Source organism: Eucyclogobius newberryi, unplaced genomic scaffold (genome assembly GCF_026437365.1).
Source record: "Eucyclogobius newberryi isolate DKJ021-1_F unplaced genomic scaffold, fEucNew1.0.hap1 SCAF_210, whole genome shotgun sequence".
NCBI classification, from domain to species: domain Eukaryota; kingdom Metazoa; phylum Chordata; class Actinopteri; order Gobiiformes; family Gobiidae; genus Eucyclogobius; species Eucyclogobius newberryi.
This window is the reverse complement of record NW_027315847.1, coordinates 72,501-98,362: the sequence shown is the minus strand read 5'-3', so window position 1 is coordinate 98,362 and position 25,862 is coordinate 72,501. Positions and strand designations below refer to the sequence as shown.

Here is a 25,862-nt window from a genome sequence, read left to right as displayed (position 1 = left end):
TCTGAAGCTCTCCTCTGGTGTCTGAAGCTCTCTTCTCGTGTCTGAAGCTCTCCTCTCGTGTCTGAAGCACTCCTCTCGTGTCTGAAGCTCTCCTCTCGTGTCTGAAGCTCTCTTCTTTTGTCTGAAGCTCTCTTCTCATGTTTGAAGCTCTCCTCTTTTGTCTGAAGCTCTCTTCTCGTGTCTGAAGCTCTCCTCTCGTGTCTGAAGCTCTCTTCTCGTGTCTGAAGCTCTCCTCTTGTGTCTGAAGCTCTCCTCTCGTGTCTGAAGCTCTCTTCTCGTGTCTGAAGCTCTCTTCTCGTGTCTGAAGCTCTCCTCTCCTGTCTGAAGCTCTCTTCTCGTGTCTGAAGCTCTCCTCTTGTGTCTGAAGCTCTCTTCTCGTGTCTGAAGCTCTCCTCTCGTGTCTGAAGCTTGTGTCTGAAGCTCTCCTCTCGTGTCTGAAGCTCTCTTCTCGTGTCTGAAGCTCTCCTCTTGTGTCTGAAGCTCTCCTCTCGTGGCTGAAGCTCTCTTCTCGTGTCTGAAGCTCTCCTCTCGTGTCTGAAGCTCTCCTCTCGTGTCTGAAGCTCTCTTCTCGTGTCTGACGCTCTCCTCTCCTGTCTGAAGCTCTCTTCTCGTGTCTGAAGCTCTCTTCTCGTGTCTGAAGCTCTCTTCTCGTGTCTGAAGCTCTCCTCTCGTGTCTGAAGCTCTCCTCTTGTGTCTGAAGCTTGTGTCTGAAGCTCTCTTCTCGTGTCTGAAGCTCTCTTCTCGTGTCTGAAGCTCTCCTCTTGTGTCTGAAGCTCTCCTCTCGTGGCTGAAGCTCTCTTCTCGTGTCTGAAGCTCTCCTCTCGTGTCTGAAGCTCTCTTCTTGTGTCTGAAGCTCTCTTCTCGTGTCTGAAGCTCTCCTCTTGTGTCTGAAGCTCTCCTCTCGTGGCTGAAGCTCTCTTCTCGTGTCTGAAGCTCTCCTCTCGTGTCTGAAGCTCTCCTCTCGTGTCTGAAGCTCTCTTCTCGTGTCTGAAGCTCTCCTCTCCTGTCTGAAGCTCTCTTCTCGTGTCTGAAGCTCTCCTCTTGTGTCTGAAGCTCTCTTCTCGTGTCTGAAGCTCTCTTCTCGTGTCTGAAGCTCTCTTCTCGTGTCTGAAGCTCTCTTCTCGTGTCTGAAGCTCTCCTCTCGTGTCTGAAGCTCTCCTCTTGTGTCTGAAGCTTGTGTCTGAAGCTCTCTTCTCGTGTCTGAAGCTCTCTTCTCGTGTCTGAAGCTCTCTTCTCGTGTCTGAAGCTCTCCTCTTGTGTCTGAAGCTCTCCTCTCGTGGCTGAAGCTCTCTTCTCGTGTCTGAAGCTCTCCTCTCGTGTCTGAAGCTCTCTTCTTGTGTCTGAAGCTCTCTTCTCGTGTCTGAAGCTCTCCTCTTGTGTCTGAAGCTCTCCTCTCGTGGCTGAAGCTCTCCTCTCGTGTCTGAAGGTCTCTTCTTGTGTCTGAAGCTCTCTTCTTGTGTCTGAAGCTCTCTTCTTGTGTCTGAAGCTCTCTTCTTGTGTCTGAAGCTCTCCTCTCGTGTCTGAAGCTCTCCTCTCGTGGCTGAAGCTCTCTTCTCGTGTCTGAAGCTCTCCTCTCCTGTCTTAAGCTGTCTTCTCGTGTCTGAAGCTCTCCTCTTGTGTCTGAAGCTCTCTTCTCGTGTCTGAAGCTCTCTTCTCGTGTCTGAAGCTCTCCTCTCGTGTCTGAAGCTCTCCTCTTGTGTCTGAAGCTCTCTTCTCGTGTCTGAAGCTCTCTTCTCGTGTCTGAAGCTCTCCTCTCGTGGCTGAAGCTCTCCTCTTGTGTCTGAAGCTCTCCTCTCGTGTCTGAAGCTCTCCTCTCGTGTTTGAAGCTCTCCTCTCGTGTCTGAAGCTCTCCTCTCGTGTCTGAAGCTCTCCTCTCGTGTCTGAAGCTCTCCTCTCGTGTCTGAAGCTCTCCTCTCGTGTCTGAAGCTCTCTTCTCGTGTCTGAAGCTCTCTTCTCGTGTCTGAAGCTCTCTTCTCGTGTCTGAAGCTCTCTTCTCGTGTCTGAAGCTCTCCTCTCGTGTCTGAAGCTCTCCTCTTGTGTCTGAAGCTTGTGTCTGAAGCTCTCTTCTCGTGTCTGAAGCTCTCTTCTCGTGTCTGAAGCTCTCTTCTCGTGTCTGAAGCTCTCCTCTTGTGTCTGAAGCTCTCCTCTCGTGGCTGAAGCTCTCTTCTCGTGTCTGAAGCTCTCCTCTCGTGTCTGAAGCTCTCTTCTTGTGTCTGAAGCTCTCTTCTCGTGTCTGAAGCTCTCCTCTTGTGTCTGAAGCTCTCCTCTCGTGGCTGAAGCTCTCCTCTCGTGTCTGAAGGTCTCTTCTTGTGTCTGAAGCTCTCTTCTTGTGTCTGAAGCTCTCTTCTTGTGTCTGAAGCTCTCCTCTCGTGTCTGAAGCTCTCCTCTCGTGGCTGAAGCTCTCTTCTCGTGTCTGAAGCTCTCCTCTCCTGTCTGAAGCTGTCTTCTCGTGTCTGAAGCTCTCCTCTTGTGTCTGAAGCTCTCTTCTCGTGTCTGAAGCTCTCTTCTCGTGTCTGAAGCTCTCCTCTCGTGTCTGAAGCTCTCCTCTTGTGTCTGAAGCTCTCTTCTCGTGTCTGAAGCTCTCTTCTTGTGTCTGAAGCTCTCCTCTCGTGTCTGAAGCTCTCCTCTCGTGTTTGAAGCTCTCCTCTCGTGTCTGAAGCTCTCCTCTCGTGTCTGAAGCTCTCCTCTCGTGTCTGAAGCTCTCCTCTCGTGTCTGAAGCTCTCCTCTCGTGTCTGAAGCTCTCTTCTCGTGTCTGAAGCTCTCCTCTCGTGTCTGAAGCTCTCCTCTTGTGTCTGAAGCTCTCCTCTCGTGTCTGAAGCTCTCCTCTTGTGTCTGAAGCTCTCCTCTTGTGTCTGAAGCTCTCCTCTCGTGTCTGAAGCTCTCCTCTTGTGTCTGAAGCTCTCCTCTCGTGTTTGAAACTCTCCTCGTGTCTGAAGCTCTCCTCTCGTGTCTGAAGCTCTCCTCTTGTGTCTGAAGCTCTCCTCTCGTGTTTGAAGCTCTCCTCTCGTGTCTGAAGCTCTCTTCTCGTGTCTGAAGCTCTCTTCTCGTGTCTGAAGCTCTCTTCTCGTGTCTGAAGCTCTCCTCTCGTGTCTGAAGCTCTCCTCTCGTGTCTGAAGCTCTCTTCTTTTGTCTGAAGCTCTCTTCTCATGTTTGAAGCTCTCCTCTTTTGTCTGAAGCTCTCTTCTCGTGTCTGAAGCTCTCCTCTCGTGTCTGAAGCTCTCCTCTCGTGTCTGAAGCTCTCTTCTCGTGTCTGAAGCTCTCCTCTCCTGTCTGAAGCTCTCTTCTCGTGTCTGAAGCTCTCCTCTTGTGTCTGAAGCTCTCTTCTCGTGTCTGAAGCTCTCCTCTTGTGTCTGAAGCTTGTGTCTGAAGCTCTCTTCTCGTGTCTGAAGCTCTCTTCTCGTGTCTGAAGCTCTCTTCTTGTGTCTGAAGCTCTCCTCTCGTGTCTGAAGCTCTCTTCTCGTGTCTGAAGCTCTCCTCTTGTGTCTGAAGCTTGTGTCTGAAGCTCTCTTCTCGTGTCTGAAGCTCTCTTCTCGTGTCTGAAGCTCTCCTCTTGTGTCTGAAGCTCTCCTCTCGTGGCTGAAGCTCTCTTCTCGTGTCTGAAGCTCTCCTCTCGTGTCTGAAGCTCTCCTCTCGTGTCTGAAGCTCTCTTCTTGTGTCTGAAGCTCTCCTCTCGTGGCTGAAGCTCTCCTCTCGTGTCTGAAGCTCTCCTCTCGTGTCTGAAGCTCTCCTCTCGTGTCTGAAGCTCTCCTCTCGTGTCTGAAGCTCTCTTCTCGTGTCTGAAGCTCTCCTCTCGTGTCTGAAGCTCTCCTCTCGTGTCTGAAGCTCTCCTCTCGTGTCTTAAGCTCTCCTCTCGTGTCTGAAGCTCTCTTCTCGTGTCTGAAGCTCTCCTCTCGTGTCTGAAGCTCTCATCTTGTGTCTGAAGCTCTCCTCTTGTGTCTGAAGCTCTCCTCTTGTGTCTGAAGCTCTCCTCTTGTGTCTGAAGCTCTCCTCTCGTGTCTGAAGCTCTCCTCTCGTGTCTGAAGCTCTCCTCTCGTGTCTGAAGCTCTCTTCTCGTGTCTGAAGCTCTCCTCTCGTGTCTGAAGCTCTCCTCTCGTGTCTGAAGCTCTCCTCTCGTGTTTGAAGCTCTCTTCTTGTGTCTGAAGCTCTCTTCTCGTGTTTGAAGCTCTCCTCTTTTGTCTGAAGCTCTCCTCCCGTGTCTGTAGCTCTCCTCTCGAGTCTGAAGCTCTCTTCTTGTGTCTGAAGCTCTCCTCTCCTGTCTGAAGCTCTCTTCTCGTGTCTGAAGCTCTCCTCTTGTGTCTGAAGCTCTCTTCTCGTGTCTGAAGCTCTCTTCTCGTGTCTGAAGCTCTCTTCTCGTGTCTGAAGCTCTCTTCTCGTGTCTGAAGCTCTCCTCTCGTGTCTGAAGCTCTCCTCTTGTGTCTGAAGCTTGTGTCTGAAGCTCTCTTCTCGTGTCTGAAGCTCTCTTCTCGTGTCTGAAGCTCTCCGCTTGTGTCTGAAGCTCTCTTCTCGTGTCTGAAGCTCTCTTCTCGTGTCTGAAGCTCTCCTCTCGTGTCTGAAGCTCTCCTCTCGTGTCTGAAGCTCTCCTCTCGTGTCTGAAGCTCTCTTCTCGTGTCTGAAGCTCTCCTCTCGTGTCTGAAGCTCTCCTCTCGTGTCTGAAGCTCTCTTCTCGTGTCTGAAGCTCTCCTCTCGTGTCTGAAGCTCTCTTCTCGTGTCTGAAGCTCTCCTCTCCTGTCTGAAGCTCTCTTCTCGTGTCTGAAGCTCTCCTCTTGTGTCTGAAGCTCTCTTCTCGTGTCTGAAGCTCTCCTCTCGTGTCTGAAGCTCTCCTCTTGTGTCTGAAGCTTGTGTCTGAAGCTCTCTTCTCGTGTCTGAAGCTCTCTTCTCGTGTCTGAAGCTCTCCTCTTGTGTCTGAAGCTCTCTTCTCGTGTCTGAAGCTCTCCTCTTGTGTCTGAAGCTCTCTTCTCGTGTCTGAAGCTCTCCTCTCGTGTCTGAAGCTCTCCTCTCGTGTCTGAAGCTCTCCTCTCGTGTCTGAAGCTCTCTTCTCGTGTCTGAAGCTCTCCTCTCGTGTCTGAAGCTCTCCTCTCGTGTCTGAAGCTCTCCTCTTGTGTCTGAAGCTCTCCTCTCGTGTCTGAAGCTCTCCTCTCGTGTCTGAAGCTCTCTTCTCGTGTCTGATGTGTCTTTGGTGTCTGCAGTCTCTGGGCTTGGTCATGGTTCACGCCCACAGCCGCTGGATCGCTGAGCCTCTGACCATACACAGCTCGGTGGACCTTCCCCATGTGGGCTTGGAACAGATTCACCTGTCGCCCCGGAGGATCGAGCCAGAGACGCCGCTCTGGCATTTCTATCTCACACGGTATGGATCTCCTTCCCTCACCTGCTCAAGCTTCTCCTCCAGGCTTACAATGCTCATCCTCTCCTCATCCTTCGCCATGATCATCAGCGTTCAGCAGCAGCCAATCAGTGCTCAGCAAACTCCTCTGGGCTGTTCAGGTCATCCAGCCCTCCTCCAGCTCCACCACTGCAGAGAATTCATCCCCCAGTCTCATATCCGCCTCCTGCTCCTCTTTCTATGCTCCAAGCCCCAAAGCCTCCAAGCCCTCATCCATGTCTCATCCATGTCTCATCCATGTCTCATCCATGTCTCATCCATGTCTCTCCTTTTGACCGTGTCCAGATTTTAATTACATTTTCATGAAATCTCCTACATCTGAAGTCCACGTTTAACATTTCTGCCTCTTTAGTTAGCTGCAGTTCCATGTGCCACTGATGGACGTGCTTGTGTGTTTGTGCTCTAGGATGGTCACCATGGACATCGAGCAGGTCATCTGCCTGGCCCTGGCTCTGCTTTTGGCCATCAAGTACATCTTCTTTGAGCCGGTAGAGACTGAGTCCACTTTGTCCATCAAGAGCCCCTTGTTCACAAGCACAGGGCCACGCAGGGTTGATGACAGCTGCTGCAGGAAGGCCCCGCCCCCAGCCTGCATGATCAGGACTGCTCCGCCCCCTGCCCAGGAGAACACAAGTAACACTAAGGGTAAGGCATCTTTTACTTAATACAAGTATTTGTATTATGGGGTGTGTGGGGGTGAATATGGACGTATATGAGGGTCTTCTCTGGGCAGGGGGTGTGGGGGGGTGAATATGGACGTATATGAGGGTCTTCTCTGGGCAGGGGGTGTGGGGGGGTGAATATGGACGTATATGAGGGTCTTCTCTGGGCAGGGGGTGTGTGGGGGGTGAATATGGACGTATATGAGGGTCTTCTCTGGGCAGGGGGTGTGTGGGGGGTGAATATGGACGTATATGAGGGTCTTCTCTGGGCAGGGGGTGTGTGGGGGGCGAATATGGACGTATATGAGGGTCTTCTCTGGGCAGGGGGTGTGTGGGGGGTGAATATGGACGTATATGAGGGTCTTCTCTGGGCAGGGGGTGTGTGGGGGGTGAATATGGACGTATATGAGGGTCTTCTCTCCTTCCACTTGCAGATGAAGTGATCCGCCCTCTTCCTGCTCTAACCAAGCCCTGCCCTTCCTCTGTGCCCACCTTCATCATGGGGGAGGAAGAGGAGGTGGTGAAGGCGACTCTTCCCCCCTCGGCGGCGCCCCCCTTGACGGCAGCGCCCCGGAACGCGGCTGAGTGTCTGTCCATCCTGCACAACCCTCAGGTGAGCGTTACATAATGAGCTCGTCCTACTTGAGTCTAATCCTCACCTTGAGCAGCTTAAGCAGAGCGCTGAAGCTCAACCAATTACACTGTGACGCCCACACTGCCCCTGGCCTCATAGACCTCACCTGTGCCCCTGGCCTCATAGACCTCACCTGTGCCCCTGGCCTCACAGACCTCACCTGTGCCCCTGGCCTCATAGACCTCACCTGTGCCCCTGGCCTCATAGACCTCACCTGTGCCCCTGGCCTCACAGACCTCACCTGTGCCCCTGGCCTCACAGACCTCACCTGTGCCCCTGGCCTCACAGACCTCACCTGTGCCCCTGGCCTCACAGACCTCACCTGTGCCCCTGGCCTCACAGACCTCACCTGTGCCCCTGGCCTCATAGACCTCACCTGTGCCCCTGGCCTCATAGACCTCACCTGTGCCCCTGGCCTCATAGACCTCACCTGTGCCCCTGGCCTCATAGACCTCACCTGTGCCCCTGGCCTCATAGACCTCACCTGTGCCCCTGGCCTCACAGACCTCACCTGTGCCCCTGGCCTCACAGACCTCACCTGTGCCCCTGGCCTCACAGACCTCACCTGTGCCCCTGGCCTCATAGACCTCACCTGTGCCCCTGGCCTCATAGACCTCACCTGTGCCCCTGGCCTCACAGACCTCACCTGTGCCCCTGGCCTCATAGACCTCACCTGTGCCCCTGGCCTCATAGACCTCACCTGTGCCCCTGGCCTCATAGACCTCACCAGTGCCTAACCCACAAACCCTAACCCTATCGGGGGCGGGGCTACAAACCCTAACCCTATCGGGGGCGGGGCTACAAACCCTAACCCTATCGGGGGCGGGGCTACAAACCCTAACCCTATCGGGGGCGGGGCTACAAACCCTAACCCTATCGGGGGCGGGGCTAAAAAACCCTAACCCTATCGGGGGCGGGGCTACAGGGCTACAAACCCTAACACTATCGGGGGCGGGGCTACAAACTCTAACCCTATCGGGGGCGGGGCTACAAACCCTAACCCTATCGGGGGCGGGGCTACAAACCCTAACCCTATCGGGGGCGGGGCTACAAACCCTAACCCTATCGGGGGCGGGGCTACAAACCCTAACCCTATCGGGGGCGGGGCTACAAACCCTAACCCTATCGGGGGCGGGGCTACAAACCCTAACCCTATCGGGGGCGGGGCTACAAACCCTAACCCTATCGGGGGCGGGGCTACAAACCCTAACCCTATCGGGGGCGGGGCTACAAACCCTAACCCTATCGGGGGCGGGGCTACAAACCCTAACCCTATCGGGGGCGGGGCTACAAACCCTAACCCTATCGGGGGCGGGGCTACAAACCCTAACCCTATCGGGGGCGGGGCTACGGCTACAAACCCTAACACTATCGGGGGCGGGGCTACGGCTACAAACCCTAACACTATCGGGGGCGGGGCTACAAACCCTAACCCTATCGGGGCGGGGCTACAAACCCTAACCCTATCGGGGGCGGGGCTACAAACCCTAACCCTATCGGGGGCGGGGCTACAAACCCTAACCCTATCGGGGGCGGGGCTACAAACCCTAACCCTATCGGGGGCGGGGCTACAAACCCTAACCCTATCGGGGGCGGGGCTACAAACCCTAACCCTATCGGGGGCGGGGCTACAAACCCTAACCCTATCGGGGGCGGGGCTACAAACCCTAACCCTATCGGGGGCGGGGCTACAAACCCTAACCCTATCGGGGGCGGGGCTACAAACCCTAACCCTATCGGGGGCGGGGCTACAAACCCTAACCCTATCGGGGGCGGGGCTACGGCTACAAACCCTAACCCTATCGGGGGCGGGGCTACGGCTACAAACCCTAACACTATCGGGGGCGGGGCTACGGCTACAAACCCTAACACTATCGGGGGCGGGGCTACAAACCCTAACACTATCGGGGCGGGGCTACAAACCCTAACACTATCGGGGCGGGGCTACAAACCCTAACACTATCGGGGCGGGGCTACAAACCCTAACACTATCGGGGCGGGGCTACAAACCCTAACACTATCGGGGGCGGGGCTACAAACCCTAACCCTATCGGGGGCGGGGCTACAAACCCTAACCCTATCGGGGGCGGGGCTACAAACCCTAACCCTATCGGGGGCGGGGCTACAAACCCTAACCCTATCGGGGGCGGGGCTACAAACCCTAATCCTATCGGGGGCGGGGCTACAAACCCTAACCCTATCGGGGGCGGGGCTACAAACCCTAACCCTATCGGGGGCGGGGCTACAAACCCTAACCCTATCGGGGGCGGGGCTACAAACCCTAACCCTATCGGGGGCGGGGCTACAAACCCTAACCCTATCGGGGGCGGGGCTACAAACCCTAACCCTATCGGGGGCGGGGCTACAAACCCTAACCCTATCGGGGGCGGGGCTACAAACCCTAACCCTATCGGGGGCGGGGCTACGGCTACAAACCCTAACACTATCGGGGGCGGGGCTACAAACCCTAACACTATCGGGGCGGGGCTACAAACCCTAACACTATCGGGGCGGGGCTACAAACCCTAACACTATCGGGGCGGGGCTACAAACCCTAACACTATCGGGGCGGGGCTACAAACCCTAACACTATCGGGGGCGGGGCTACAAACCCTAACACTATCGGGGGCGGGGCTACAAACTCTAACACTATCGGGGGCGGGGCTACAAACTCTAACACTATCGGGGGCGGGGCTACAAACCCTAACACTATCGGGGCGGGGCTACAAACCCTAACACTATCGGGGGCGGGGCTACAAACCCTAACACTATCGGGGCGGGGCTACAAACCCTAACACTATCGGGGGCGGGGCTACAAACCCTAACACTATCGGGGGCGGGGCTACAAACCCTAACACTATCGGGGGCGGGGCTACAAACCCTAACACTATCGGGGGCGGGGCTACAAACCCTAACACTATCGGGGGCGGGGCTACAAACCCTAACACTATCGGGGGCGGGGCTACAAACCCTAACACTATCGGGGGCGGGGCTACAAACCCTAACACTATCTGGGCGGGGCTACAAACCCTAACACTATCGGGGCGGGGCTACAAACCCTAACACTATCGGGGCGGGGCTACAAACCCTAACACTATCGGGGGCGGGGCTACAAACCCTAACACTATCGGGGGCGGGGCTACAAACCCTAACACTATCGGGGGCGGGGCTACAAACCCTAACACTATCGGGGCGGGGCTACAAACCCTAACACTATCGGGGGCGGGGCTACAAACCCTAACACTATCGGGGCGGGGCTACAAACCCTAACACTATCGGGGGCGGGGCTACAAACCCTAACACTATCGGGGCGGGGCTACAAACCCTAACACTATCGGGGGCGGGGCTACAAACCCTAACACTATCGGGGGCGGGGCTACAAACCCTAACACTATCGGGGGCGGGGCTACAAACCCTAACACTATCGGGGGCGGGGCTACAAACCCTAACACTATCGGGGGCGGGGCTACAAACCCTAACACTATCGGGGGCGGGGCTACAAACCCTAACATTATCGGGGGCGGGGCTACAAACCCTAACACTATCGGGGGCGGGGCTACAAACCCTAACACTATCGGGGCGGGGCTACAAACCCTAACACTATCGGGGCGGGGCTACAAACCCTAACACTATCGGGGCGGGGCTACAAACCCTAACACTATCGGGGCGGGGCTACAAACCCTAACACTATCGGGGCGGGGCTACAAACCCTAACACTATCGGGGCGGGGCTACAAACTCTAACACTATCGGGGCGGGGCTACAAACTCTAACACTATCGGGGGCGGGGCTACAAACCCTAACACTATCGGGGCGGGGCTACAAACTCTAACACTATCGGGGGCGGGGCTACAAACCCTAACACTATCGGGGCGGGGCTACAAACCCTAACACTATCGGGGGCGGGGCTACAAACCCTAACACTATCGGGGCGGGGCTACAAACTCTAACACTATCGGGGCGGGGCTACAAACCCTAACACTATCGGGGGCGGGGCTACAAACCCTAACACTATCGGGGGCGGGGCTACAAACCCTAACACTATCGGGGGCGGGGCTACAAACCCTAACACTATCGGGGGCGGGGCTACAAACCCTAACACTATCGGGGGCGGGGCTACAAACCCTAACACTATCGGGGGCGGGGCTACAAACCCTAACACTATCGGGGGCGGGGCTACAAACCCTAACACTATCGGGGGCGGGGCTACAAACCCTAACACTATCGGGGCGGGGCTACAAACCCTAACACTATCGGGGCGGGGCTACAAACCCTAACACTATCGGGGCGGGGCTACAAACTCTAACACTATCGGGGGCGGGGCTACAAACCCTAACACTATCGGGGGCGGGGCTACAAACCCTAACACTATCGGGGGCGGGGCTACAAACCCTAACACTATCGGGGGCGGGGCTACAAACCCTAACACTATCGGGGGCGGGGCTACAAACCCTAACACTATCGGGGGCGGGGCTACAAACCCTAACACTATCGGGGCGGGGCTACAAACCCTAACACTATCGGGGCGGGGCTACAAACCCTAACACTATCGGGGCGGGGCTACAAACCCTAACACTATCGGGGGCGGGGCTACAAACCCTAACACTATCGGGGGCGGGGCTACAAACCCTAACACTATCGGGGGCGGGGCTACAAACCCTAACACTATCGGGGGCGGGGCTACAAACCCTAACACTATCGGGGGCGGGGCTACAAACCCTAACACTATCGGGGGCGGGGCTACAAACCCTAACACTATCGGGGGCGGGGCTACAAATTAGTGGAACAATTGAACATTTGAAAATACACAGCCTCTTCACAAAGTTGATGCAGGAAACTGTCAAATGTAAAACAGATCTGGATAATCCAGTCCAAAGTATTTCTAGTTTGACTATTTTCAGATTGACATTGAATGTTTTTTTCCATTTTGCAAATCTATTTATTTATTTCCAAAGAACAAAAAATGAAAATAAATAAACACATTATTTTTAATGGCACTATACAATACGTTTACAGCTCAAAACTCCATCTAGCCCAAAGTTTCTTTGTGATATTGAAAAAAATCTACTAGAAAAAGTACAATTTCTCACAGTAACTCATTTGTAAGGAGTAGTTTCCTGCGTCTGCAGCTCGGCCCTCGGTTCCTCAGTGATGCTGAGGTCCTGCTCCTGGTCAGCGCCAAACACATCCCGGCCTACAAGCTGGAGGCGGCGCTGGAGCGGCCGGAGAGGGGCGTGTCCATCCGCAGGCAGATGATCTCCTCCAAACTGGCCTGTCCCAGCGCCCTCTCCTCCCTGCCCTACTGCCACTACGACTACTCCAAGGTACTACACGCCCTACTGCCACTACGACTACTCCAAGGTACTACACGCCCTACTGCCACTACGACTACTCCAAGGTACTACACGCCCTACTGCCACTACGACTACCCCAAGGTACTACACGCCCTACTGCCACTACGACTACTCCAAGGTACTACACGCCCTACTGCCACTACGACTACCCCAAGGTACTACACGCCCTACTGCCACTACGACTACTCCAAGGTACTACACGCCCTACTGCCACTGCGACTACTCCAAGGTACTACACGCCCTACTGCCACTACGACTACTCCGAGGTACTACACGCCCTACTGCCACTACGACTACTCCAAGGTACTACACGCCCTACTGCCACTGCGACTACTCCAAGGTACTACACGCCCTACATCCACTACGACTACTCCGAGGTACTACACGCCCTACTGCCACTACGACTACTCCAAGGTACTACACGTCCTACTGCCACTACGACTACTCCAAGGTACTACACGCCCTACTGCCACTACGACTACCCCAAGGTACTACACGCCCTACTGCCACTACGACTACTCCAAGGTACTACACGCCCTACTGCCACTACGACTACTCCAAGGTACTACACGCCCTACTGCCACTGCGACTACTCCAAGGTACTACACGCCCTACTGCCACTACGACTACTCCAAGGTACTACACGCCCTACTGCCACTACGACTACTCCGAGGTACTACACGCCCTACTGCCACTACGACTACTCCAAGGTACTACACGCCCTACTGCCACTGCGACTACTCCAAGGTACTACACGCCCTACTGCCACTACGACTACTCCAAGGTACTACACGCCCTACTGCCACTACGACTACTCCAAGGTACTACACGCCCTACTGCCACTACGACTACTCCAAGGTACTACACGCCCTACTGCCACTGCGACTACTCCAAGGTACTACACGCCCTACTGCCACTACGACTACTCCGAGGTACTACACGCCCTACTGCCACTACGACTACTCCGAGGTACTACACGTCCTACTGCCAACACGACTACTCCAAGGTACTACACGCCCTACTGCCACTACGACTACTCCGAGGTACTACACGCCCTACTGCCACTGCGACTACTCCAAGGTACTACACGCCCTACTGCCACTACGACTACTCCGAGGTACTACACGCCCTACTGCCACTGCGACTACTCCAAGGTACTACACGCCCTACATCCACTACGACTACTCCAAGGTACTACACGCCCTACTGCCACTGCGACTACTCCAAGGTACTACACGCCCTACATCCACTACGACTACTCCAAGGTACTACACGCCCTACTGCCACTACGACTACTCCAAGGTACTACACGTCCTACTGCCAACACGACTACTCCAAGGTACTACACGCCCTACTGCCACTACGACTACTCCAAGGTACTACACGCCCTACTGCCAACACGACTACTCCAAGGTACTACACGCCCTACTGCCAACACGACTACTCCAAGGTACTACACGCCCTACTGCCAACACGACTACTCCAAGGTACTACACGCCCTACTGCCACTACGACTACTCCGAGGTACTACACGCCCTACTGCCACTGCGACTACTCCAAGGTACTACACGCCCTACATCCACTACGACTACTCCAAGGTACTACACGCCCTACTGCCACTGCGACTACTCCAAGGTACTACACGCCCTACTGCCACTACGACTACTCCAAGGTACTACACGCCCTACTGCCACTACGACTACTCCAAGGTACTACACGTCCTACTGCCAACACGACTACTCCAAGGTACTACACGCCCTACTGCCACTACGACTACTCCGAGGTACTACACGCCCTACTGCCACTACGACTACTCCGAGGTACTACACGCCCTACTGCCACTACGACTACTCCGAGGTACTACACGCCCTACTGCCACTACGACTACTCCGAGGTACTACACGCCCTACTGCCACTGCGACTACTCCAAGGTACTACACGCCCTACATCCACTACGACTACTCCAAGGTACTACACGCCCTACTGCCACTACGACTACTCCAAGGTACTACACGCCCTACATCCACTACGACTACTCCAAGGTACTACACGTCCTACTGCCACTACGACTACTCCAAGGTACTACACGCCCTACTGCCACTACGACTACTCCAAGGTACTACACGCCCTACTGCCAACACGACTACTCCAAGGTACTACACGCCCTACTGCCACTACGACTACTCCGAGGTACTACACGCCCTACTGCCACTACGACTACTCCGAGGTACTACACGTCCTACTGCCACTACGACTACTCCGAGGTACTACACGCCCTACTGCCACTACGACTACTCCGAGGTACTACACGCCCTACTGCCACTACGACTACTCCAAGGTACTACACGCCCTACTGCCACTACGACTACTCCAAGGTACTACACGCCCTACTGCCACTGCGACTACTCCGAGGTACTACACGCCCTACTGCCACTACGACTACTCCGAGGTACTACACGCCCTACTGCCACTGCGACTACTCCAAGGTACTACACGCCCTACATCCACTACGACTACTCCAAGGTACTACACGCCCTACTGCCACTACGACTACTCCGAGGTACTACACGCCCTACTGCCACTACGACTACTCCGAGGTACTACACGCCCTACTGCCACTACGACTACTCCGAGGTACTACACGCCCTACTGCCACTACGACTACTCCGAGGTACTACACGCCCTACTGCCACTACGACTACTCCGAGGTACTACACGCCCTACATCCACTACGACTACTCCAAGGTACTACACGCCCTACTGCCACTGCGACTACTCCAAGGTACTACACGCCCTACTGCCACTACGACTACTCCAAGGTACTACACGCCCTACTGCCACTACGACTACTCCAAGGTACTACACGCCCTACATCCACTACGACTACTCCAAGGTACTACACGTCCTACTGCCACTACGACTACTCCGAGGTACTACACGCCCTACTGCCACTACGACTACTCCGAGGTACTACACGTCCTACTGCCAACACGACGACTCCAAGGTACTACACGCCCTACTGCCACTACGACTACTCCAAGGTACTACACGCCCTACTGCCACTACGACTACTCCAAGGTACTACACGTCCTACTGCCAACACGACTACTCCGAGGTACTACACGCCCTACTGCCACTACGACTACTCCGAGGTACTACACGCCCTACTGCCACTACGACTACTCCGAGGTACTACACGCCCTACTGCCACTACGACTACTCCGAGGTACTACACGCCCTACTGCCACTGCGACTACTCCAAGGTACTACACGCCCTACTGCCACTACGACTACTCCGAGGTACTACACGCCCTACTGCCACTACGACTACTCCGAGGTACTACACGTCCTACTGCCAACACGACTACTCCAAGGTACTACACGCCCTACTGCCACTACGACTACTCCAAGGTACTACACGCCCTACTGCCACTACGACTACTCCAAGGTACTACACGCCCTACATCCACTACGACTACTCCAAGGTACTACACGTCCTACTGCCACTACGACTACTCCGAGGTACTACACGCCCTACTGCCACTACGACTACTCCGAGGTACTACACGCCCTACTGCCACTACGACTACTCCAAGGTACTACACGCCCTACTGCCACTACGACTACTCCAAGGTACTACACGCCCTACTGCCACTACGACTACTCCAAGGTACTACACGTCCTACTGCCACTACGACTACTCCAAGGTACTACACGCCCTACTGCCACTACGACTACTCCAAGGTACTACACGCCCTACTGCCACTACGACTACTCCAAGGTACTACACGCCCTACTGCCACTACGACTACTCCAAGGTACTACACGCCCTACTGCCACTGCAGGTTTCTCCCCGTGTTTGGGTGGGTTTCCTCCAGTGCTCAGGGAGGCTAATCTAATCTATAATGAATGGTACAAGTTCTGTATTAAACTCTGAGGAAAGAAGGGAAAACCTCTGGAATCTCTCTCAGCCTGTGGTTGCCTCTCTTGGGCTCTCAACAACATAAAATCGCTTATATGCCTGGACTGTCTGAAAAACTACAAAGGACTTTTAGACGGTACAACATCCCGAAGGACAAGATGCAAGACAAAAACAGAGCAATGTAGTTTATTCTGTCCAATGCAGTGAAGTGTAAAGAGCGGTAGGAGCAGTCGGGAGCACAGAGCGCCTGCACCACACCCCACGCTATCGACGGTGAGGTGAAGATTCTGAGCAGGAGAAGAGATGGTTTGAAAGAAGAGTTAAGGAGGAAATATTTGTTTAAAAAAGATAAAGTAAGATAAAAATAACCCTTTTTAAACAGAACTGGAGGTTTAAGGTTCAATTCAGCAGACATCTTGAGACCATGGCAACAGCTCAGTCAGATGTTCATCAGGTACATCAGTGATGAGTGAGATGCAGTCAGCAAACAATAGGATTTCTATGGCCCAAAACGAGATTAGTTTCTGGTGAAACTTAGACCGTGAAAAGCATAGTTTATAGTTTAACCGGACATGTTATTATCAGGAAACTCCTCCCTGAGGGCAGGGTTTACGCAGCCCAAATTAGGATAAATATCTTAGTTCTCAGATTGAGAATGACTTTTTAATGAAAGTCAAAACATCTTGTTTTTTCTAAAATTGTGTTTAGATGATACAACTGACTTTATTTCTGCAATGGACCACTCCTGACGAATGAGGGATTACACCGACTTGTTTCAAATAATAATTGACCAAAAACTTCTCTGCAGGTGATGGGCACCTGCTGTGAGAATGTAATTGGATACATGCCTGTGCCAGTGGGCGTGGCTGGGCCCCTGCATTTGGATGGGAAGCAGTACCAGGTTCCTCTGGCCACCACAGAGGGCTGCCTGGTGGCCAGCACCAATCGAGGCTGCCGCGCCATCGCAGTGAGTGAGCTTTACAACTGCTTTACATGTACGTGTGTCTCGTCTTCTGACATATGTGTCTTTGTGGTGGCTCCTGTAGTTGTCTGGTGGGGCCCACAGCTGTATCCTGGGGGACAGTATGACCCGGGGGCCACTGGTGAGGTTGCCCTCTGCCTGTCAGGCTGCAGAAGTCAAAGCTTGGCTTGAGTCAACCGATGGCTTTCAGGAGGTCAAGGAGGCATTTGACCACAGCAGCAGGTTAGAGTTCAAAACTGTCTTTCTCTGGGGATGTAATGGTATTGGCAAATTTTGGCAAAATTGCGGTTGCAAAATGTCCATATAATAGTCATGAACTCTTATAGTCATGAACAGCTTTTATGGGTGTTTAAAATGAATAGTTTTGAGCTTTCTTTGGCGGTAAAACAAAGACAACTACATATACTATCATACCGACGCCACGTCACATTCAGAGCCGCTGTTTGAGCCGCTGTTTGAGCCGCTGCTTGAGCCACTAGAATCGCGCGCTAGCCGCTTGCCACACCGTAGAAAGCAGATGGTGGTATGTGCAAATAACAGAGATTGGATTTGAGTGGAAAGCCAAGCATTTCTTCACTGATTTTTAGTCTCCAGGTGTATTTTAGTTGTGCCAAGACAACAAGTGCTAAAAGAGAAGACGACCCCGGTCTGTGTACCTGCTGGCTATTTGATTCTTGCTTTGAAATGGGAATTCTAGAATTGGAAAATGACCTGTTTCCTATTTTTTGTTGAAGGTTTTCAAAACTAAAAATTGCTTGACGACCAATTTCCTTTTTTCCAATCTTGTAATCCAGACCTTGAATCTCTGTTCAGTTCTATTTGTACAAAATATTGGCCATAAACCAACCAGATTAAATTTTACATCCTTAGTTTATATGTTTTGATCAGCTCCTTCCATGTTGTAAGAACATATTTTACCCAGGGATTCTTAACCTCAAGCGTCCGTCATCTGCCAGATTTTCCATTGAGCTTCAGATTCTGGCTCACTCTGATCTGATCTGAAATAAAGTCATTTTTCTGACAAGGCAAACCCCGCCTCCTTTTTCTTTTGATAATTGTAGCGTTTTAAAACGGATTCGAGATTTCTTCCTATGCCATACAAATCTTAAGATTGCTTTATTCCATTCATCAAACAGCTGGAGAAATCTGGGCAAAACATACATTTTTATAAGTATATAAAAATATATACTTACAGGAAAAAGTATACTTTTATATATATAGTATTGATAGTTTTTTTATGGAGGACCACTCCTGAATATTTAGGAGGTTCCATTTGTCATTTAAATGGGTTAGTCTTTCTAAAGGACAGAGGGGCGCCAGCAAGAGAATTTCAGTCTTTTTGTACATTGATTTTGTATCCAGACATTGGACCAATATCATGAAGAAAATGCATCACATTAGGTTTGGGCATTTCTGGTTTGGTTAAATATAGTAAAACATCATCTAAGTTGCAGATTTTGCTCTTTCGTTGTGGACTTCAGAGTATGACATCACCATAGACACACACTTGCTCCGCTGCTGCTGAAATATCGCTTGAAAATCACAGGTTTACACACAACATTCCAAGAAAACTGGAGTAAGAGATTAGAAAACCAGGAAAACACAAGACTGGTAACGCTACGTGAAGTAAACGAACAAAGCTGACGGTCCACGGCTCCGGGGGAAAACGGCCGGTTTCACAGGGCTAACATGGCTAACATGGCTAACATGGCTAACAGGCCTGACGCACTTGGTGACAGCCCGGTCCCCGCCGATAAACAAAGCTCCGCCCCTTAAGTGGGGTCTCCAATCTTATAATCCAGACCTTGAATCTCAGCTCAGTTCTATTTGGTACAAAACCTTGATCATAAAACCACCAGTCAAGATTTTAACGTCCTTGTTTAGTTTAACATCCAAGCTCGAGTGAAATGCAGCGTGACACGGCGGCGCTAAGAGGGGAAATGAGAACATCGTTTGGTACAACCCGATATGACCAAATCTAATATGATATAAAAGATCTAAAAGACTCTAAAAGACCACGTATGGATGAAGCTTAATGCCGTATTTCAGGCGATAAGGACGAGCTGCAGACTATGAGGGCCAAGATGGAGGCACTGCAGGACAAGGTGATGACTCTGCAGACAGAGAATAATAATGTGAAAAATAAGATCCTGGATTTTGAGTCCATATCTCGTAGGCCTAACCTTAGGCTTGTGGGGGTCCCGTAGGGAGAGGAGGGACATGAAACTGAAGTTACCTGGAAATCATTCCAATAATGAGGTTTCACGATTGTGTGAAGGAACGTGTCTGTCCTAATTTGGGCTGCAAAGGTTAAAGGAGACCAGTGCAAAGGCAAGCACATCTTCTTTGCCCCAGATATTCCATAAGAGGTTCATCAACAATGAGGACATATTCCACCACATCTGTGAGGAGCTCAGGAGGAGAAAGCTGAGATGTGGATTCTCTTTCCCTGCGACTTCTGGTGACTTACAAAGGTAAAAAGCACATGAGCCTTAAGTCAAAGGATTGAAACCATAAATATGTTCTGCCCAGATTTCTTTACCTGTTCCAGACTCTGACAGTCTCCATCCCAAACTGGCTGTTTGATTAATGGAATAAAACAATCTTAAAATGTGTATCGCAAGACAAAAAGCCACGTATTAGGTTAAAAACTCTACAACTATCAAAGGGAAAAATGACTTTATTTCCGCTCAGATCAGATCATTGCTGGTGTAATCCAGAATATGAAGCGAGAGTAATGTTGTGCCGGAGGTTCCTGTACAGGCCTTACTGGCAGATGAGTTATTTGGAGGAAGTTAAGAATCCCTGGGTGAAATCTGTTCTTACAACATGGAAGGAGCTGATCAAGACATAAACTAAACAAAGATGTTAAATCTGGTTGTCTTATGGCTAATGTTGTGCACTAGCATCAGCACAGATTTCAAGGCTGCATTACAAAAGGTATACAAGTTTTTCACCAGATTGTAAAAAATAATCAAATGAAAAGTGTTGAAAAAATCCTTTGACTTGGAGAAACAGCACTTTTATAGATATTCACAAATAAGGAGTTATTATAACCAAGAAATTAAGCAAAGCAATGACCACTGTAATCCTCCCATTGAATTTTTGGTTAAAGTTTTTAAATCGGAACTCTCAATTGGAATAATATCTAAATTATATAAATGTATTGATGATTTGTGCAGTCACTCTACTGATGACATGAAGGGTCAATGGGAAATAGAGGATCACTTTGTTCTGGAGGATGAAGAGTGGGAAAGTATAAGTACATCTCACTGCAGAACCACAGGATGACATGTCTGGAGAGACTTCCTGTCATGGTGGGACTCTAAACTGACGCACCTCCCACTGCCGCTGCCAAACTCTGCTTTAAATGAATTGTTTGACCCACCTGATTAGCCAGGGAGGTTATGTATCCAGTTTTTTTCTGTGGATTGGTGTCTGGAGTGCCTGGGGAGTTTTTGGGGGGCCCTTCATCAATTCAATTCAATTCAATTTATTTTGTAATATTGTACACCCAAAATCACAAGAGCAGTTGCCTCGGAGGGCGACAGTGAAAAAGTGATTGGGATTGGAATTACCTGCCTTTACGATCTTTTTTTCAAACAGGGTTTGGGTTCAATTCCCGTTTCCAGCAGGAACTCTTTTGTTTTCTTTTTTTTACCCTTCACCACATTTAAATGACACTGAACATCAAAAACTGATGAAATATCCTATTATTCACATACAAAGGCAAACATAGAATGGGAGTTGCAATATTGATCTCAAACCAAATGTTTTGAATGTAAAGACAAAGAGGGCAGATATGCACTGGTTAAATATGAATGGAAAGGTTTCACTCTTTACTAGAGCATTTACATTATGCTCCACCAGGGGGCGATATCCCCTTCTATACAGATATTATGGACCTGATTGTGAACCACTCTGAGGGAACCCTGACCCCTGACCCTGAACCACTCTGAGGGAACCCTGACCCCTGACCCTGAACCACTCTGAGGGAACCCTGACCCTGAACCACTCTGAGGGAACCCTGACCCTGAACCACTCTGAGGGAACCCTGACCCCTGAACCACTCTGAGGGAACCCTGACCCTGAACCACTCTGAGGGAACCCTGACCCCTGAACCACTCTGAGGGAACCCTGACCCTGAACCACTCTGAGGGAACCCTGACCCTGAACCACTCTGAGGGAACCCTGACCCCTGAACCACTCTGAGGGAACCCTGACCCTGAACCACTCTGAGGGAACCCTGACCCTGAACCACTCTGAGGGAACCCTGACCCTGAACCACTCTGAGGGAACCCTGATCTGTGGAGGAGATTAGAATCTTCACATTCAGCTACATTAGACGTGTGGAGCTCCAGAGGCTCTGGAGGAACAAGAAAGAAGAAGTTCTGTAAATGAATGAAGAATACAGGATTGATTGACATCTGGAGGGTATTGAACCCCAGAGCTCGCCAGTATACGCATTTATCTAATCCACATACAATCTATTTCAGAATAGATTACTTTTTTGTTCTCAATAAAGACCATCCTTTGGGATGCTTCCAAAGCAGTCTTGAGAGGAAAAATTCTAACAAATTCAAAGGACTATGGACTAAGTAGGACGTTTGGTTGGGTTTACTTGATTTTTTGCTTTCTACTTTCCTCATTTGTTGGACGTCTGACTATTTTGATTTATGTCTTCTCTCTCTGTGCCATTATATTAACCATTGAAATCCATCCATCCATCCATCTTCTGCCACTTTATCCGGGGCCGGGTCGCGGGGGCAGCAGTCTGAGCAGGGACTCCCATACTTCCTCCTCCCCAGACACTTCCTCTAACTCCTCTGGGGGGATCCCGAGGCGTTCCCAGGCCAGCCGAGAGACATAGTCTCTCCAGCAACAACAACAGAACACAATAGAACAAACAAATTGCAAAAATAAAGAGCTCATGCCAAAAACATGCAACGAGCCCACAGACGAATCCAAAAAGCGATCAGAGAGTGGAGGGAAAATCTTCTGCTGAAGTGAATCTGTTCATCTTCCCATTCATGTTGATCCTCAGCGTTGCAGGATAAAGCAGGGCATATCCCATGTTCTTCTCTCAGGCTGGATTTCACCGGATCAAAAGTATTGACCACTTGTGCTGAGTAGTCGTTAGGCCGCCCCAAATAAATTGTCTATTTGCTGTAACTCGACCCAACATTTTTCAAGTGGGTCGGTCGGTAAATTCTTATTTTTTTTAACTTTGAAGGCAAAAAAAAAGATCCAAATCGTCGCAATTTTTTTACTCTGAGTGACCGCCAGGGGTCAGGCTTCAACAGTCCAGGGATCAGGCTTCAACAGTCCAGGGGTCAGAGGCTTCAAGCTTCAACAGTCCAGGGGTCGGGGTTCAACAGTCCAGGGGTCGGGCTTCAACAGTCCAGGGGTCAGAGGCTTCAACAGTCCAGGGGTCAGAGGCTTCAACAGTCCAGGGGTCAGAGGCTTCAACAGTCCAGGGGTCAGAGGCTTCAAGCTTCAACAGTCCAGGGGTCAGAGGCTTCAACAGTCCAGGGGTCGGGCTTCAACAGTCCAGGGGTCAGGCTTCAACAGTCCACGGGTCGGGCTTCAACAGTCCAGGGGTCAGGCTTCAACAGTCCAGGGGTCAGGCTTCAACAGTCCAGGGGTCAGAGGCTTCAACAGTCCAGGGGTCAGAGGCTTCAACAGTCCAGGGGTCAGGCTTCAACAGTCCAGGGGTCGGGCTTCAACAGTCCAGGGGTCAGGCTTCAACAGTCCAGGGGTCAGAGGCTTCAACAGTCCAGGGGTCAGAGGCTTCAACAGTCCAGGGGTCAGAGGCTTCAACAGTCCAGGGGTCAGAGGCTTCAAGCTTCAACAGTCCAGGGGTCAGAGGCTTCAACAGTCCAGGGGTCAGGCTTCAACAGTCCAGGGGTCGGGCTTCAACAGTCCAGGGGTCAGAGGCTTCAAGCTTCAACAGTCCAGGGGTCAGGCTTCAACAGTCCAGGGGTCGGGCTTCAACAGTCCAGGGGTCAGGCTTCAACAGTCCAGGGGTCAGAGGCTTCAACAGTCCAGGGGTCGGGCTTCAACAGTCCAGGGGTCAAGCTTCAACAGTCCAGGGGTCAAGCTTCAACAGTCCAGGGGTCAGGCTTCAACAGTCCAGGGGTCAGGCTTCAACAGTCCAGGGGTCAGAGGCTTCAACAGTCCAGGGGTCAGAGGCTTCAACAGTCCAGGGGTCAGGCTTCAATAGTCCAGGGGTCAGAGGCTTCAACAGTCCAGGGGTCAGGCTTCAACAGTCCAGGGGTCAAAGGCTTCAACAGTCCAGGGGTCAGAGGCTTCAACAGTCCAGGGGTCAGGCTTCAACAGTCCAGGGGTCAGAGGCTTCAACAGTCCAGGGGTCAGAGGCTTCAACAGTCCAGGGGTCAGAGGCTTCAACAGTCCAGGGGTCAGAGGCTTCAACAGTCAATGACAGAGAGACTAAATCTCACGATTTTAAGATATTTCAATCAACCTTTTGTACGCCTTTATCCTTTATTTTGGTAGCGAAAGTGAGTGGGGGACAAGGGCGTGGCCATGTTTGTTGTGATTACGCTGCTGGACGTTTTCCCTCCCAGAATGCAAAGCGCAGGTCAAATTTAATATGAAACCACACCATGAGGCAGAACGACGTGAGCGGTGGCAACACCAGTGGACAGACAAAGGAAATGCAGGTTCAATCTTACACGTTCTGTTCAATACAGAATCATAAGGAGGACTGAAATTGCTAATGTACATGCGTCGTGCAATGCACTATTCGTCCTTTGGGATGAAAGATAAGTTTACCACCGCAATTAAATTATTCTTCACGGCGCTTTTGTAAAGAAGGGTCGGTGAGTTGGCGAAACATTAGAAAAATAAAATAATTTGGCGTCATTTTGACAAAATGCTGATATATTTTTTTCAGTCGGCTGGTTTTATACCAGGTCGTCGGGTTACGGCAAACGGACATATTATTTTGCTCAGCCTTAAGGAAATAGACCTGGGGCTTGGCTGTTCACATTGAAGTTTATGACTTCAGCTTCATGCACTTCAGAATAAAAAATAACTGAACAATGATTACAAATGATGAATGGAAAATATGGCTATTATGCTTATTGTATGAGCCATTTTGACTGCTCTTCATATGTGCCCCTCCAGCCCCTATGGGGCACTGTTGGGAAGTTGTTTGTGTGTGAAAACCCCAGGTATAAAGAGGGCAGGAAATTGGCACCAGATGTTTGAAGGTGCAGAAGCACATGATTTTTGACCGTGTCGAATGTAGTTCTATGTGGTATTGTGGCAAAACTGAGCCAAATAAATCCATTTGAACTATTTTTTGATGCTTTGGAAGACACGTGTGCTTAAAACTTCTGTCCACCTTCAACCGGTAGTGGTTGTTTTGGCAGGGCAAACTAGCCTCTGCACTTATTATTGTATACCAAACATCCCAGCCCCTCCCCCAGTATTGCAATAATAATCCTACCATGAGATTCATACAGAAGTATTATGTGTTATGTTCACAGGTTTGCTCGGCTGCAGAAATTGTTGGTGGCTTTAGCCGGGAAGAATCTCTACATTCGCTTCCACTCACAGACTGGAGACGCCATGGGCATGAACATGATCTCCAAGGTTGGAATTAACTACTGCTTTGTTGTAGGGTCTGACCCCAGCCTGACCCCTGTCTGACCCCTGTTTGACCCCTTTGTCCCAGGGTACAGAGCAGGCTCTGAGCCGGCTGCAGCAGCACTTTCCTGACCTGCAGGTTGTGGCCCTCAGCGGAAACTTCTGCACCGATAAGAAGCCGGCCGCCGTCAACTGGATCGAAGGGCGGGGCAAGTCCGCCGTGTGTGAGGCCAACATCCCGGCACACGTAGTCCGAGAGGTCAGATCTCACTTCAGGCCTTATATGACCATGTGCCCCATTGCCATACACAGACATTTGTAGTAGGCTATTTTGAGAAAATGTAATATGGTGAAATTGTTAGGGGAATATTCTGATAACAAAATCTGTTAATTATAGATTCAGGGAAGAAGATTCAGTTGCAGTCATCTGGACACTGTTTTTAGAAAAGAGAACCCCTTTTTAAACAGAAATAGATGTTTTAAGAAGGTTGTGTATAGTAGTGTTTTCAATAGCATTTGATAGCCCATCACAGGGCTGTTGGGATACAAGAGTAATCTGACGAGAGATGAGATCCTGTGGTCCCCAAACCGGACACCCTCTGACCCCTGACTGCTCCTAGAAATTCTGTCCATAAAAACACAGAACCGGTGACAAAGCACAGCCCTGAGGAGTCCCTCATGGGAACAGGTCTGACTTACTGTAGTGAACACAGCTCCTGCTCCGGTCAGACAGGGACCGGACAGCCCTGAGCAACGGGCCCCAGACCCTGTACTCCCGGAGCACCCCCCAAAGGACACCCTGAGGGACACGGTCGAAAGCCTTCTCCAGATCCACAAAGCACATGTGGACTGGTTGGGCAAACTCCCATGAACCCTGGAGCACCCGATGGAGGGTATAGAGCTGGTCCAGTGTTCCACGACCAGGACCTAAACCTGCTCCTCCTGAGTCTGAGGTTCTATGGGTCAGATTCCCCTCTCCAGGACCTGGAATAGACCTTATGGGAGGCTGTGGAGTGTGATCCCTCTGTAGTTGGAACACACCCTCCGCTCCCCCTTCATGAACAGAGGGACCACCACCCCGGTCTGCCAGTCCAGAGGCACGGTCCCCGACCGCCACGCGATGTTGCAGAGACGTGTCAACCAAGACAGTCCTACAACATCCAGAGACTTTAGGTACTCAGGATCTCATCCACCTCCGGAGCCACTGAGGAGCCAACAACCTCAGTGACTTCAGCTTGGGTGATGGATGAGCCAGCCTCCGAGTCCCCGGTCTCTACTTCCTCTTCGGAAGCCGTGACTGAGGGATTAAGG

General features: G+C 51.6%; 1 protein-coding gene across 1 annotated transcript in view; it reads left to right on the top strand.

The window, feature by feature from the left end:
• Window positions 1–25,862, top strand: part of LOC140371207 (3-hydroxy-3-methylglutaryl-coenzyme A reductase-like) — a 45,193-nt gene that overhangs the window by 11,286 nt on the left and 8,045 nt on the right. Inside the window, exons 9-16 of the mRNA XM_072458427.1 lie at window positions 5,188–5,348; window positions 5,791–6,029; window positions 6,481–6,659; window positions 11,809–12,003; window positions 16,764–16,922; window positions 17,002–17,159; window positions 24,452–24,557; window positions 24,640–24,810. Coding sequence (XP_072314528.1) covers window positions 5,188–5,348; window positions 5,791–6,029; window positions 6,481–6,659; window positions 11,809–12,003; window positions 16,764–16,922; window positions 17,002–17,159; window positions 24,452–24,557; window positions 24,640–24,810 — 1,368 coding nt within the window. The remainder of the gene's footprint in view (window positions 1–5,187; window positions 5,349–5,790; window positions 6,030–6,480; window positions 6,660–11,808; window positions 12,004–16,763; window positions 16,923–17,001; window positions 17,160–24,451; window positions 24,558–24,639; window positions 24,811–25,862) is intronic.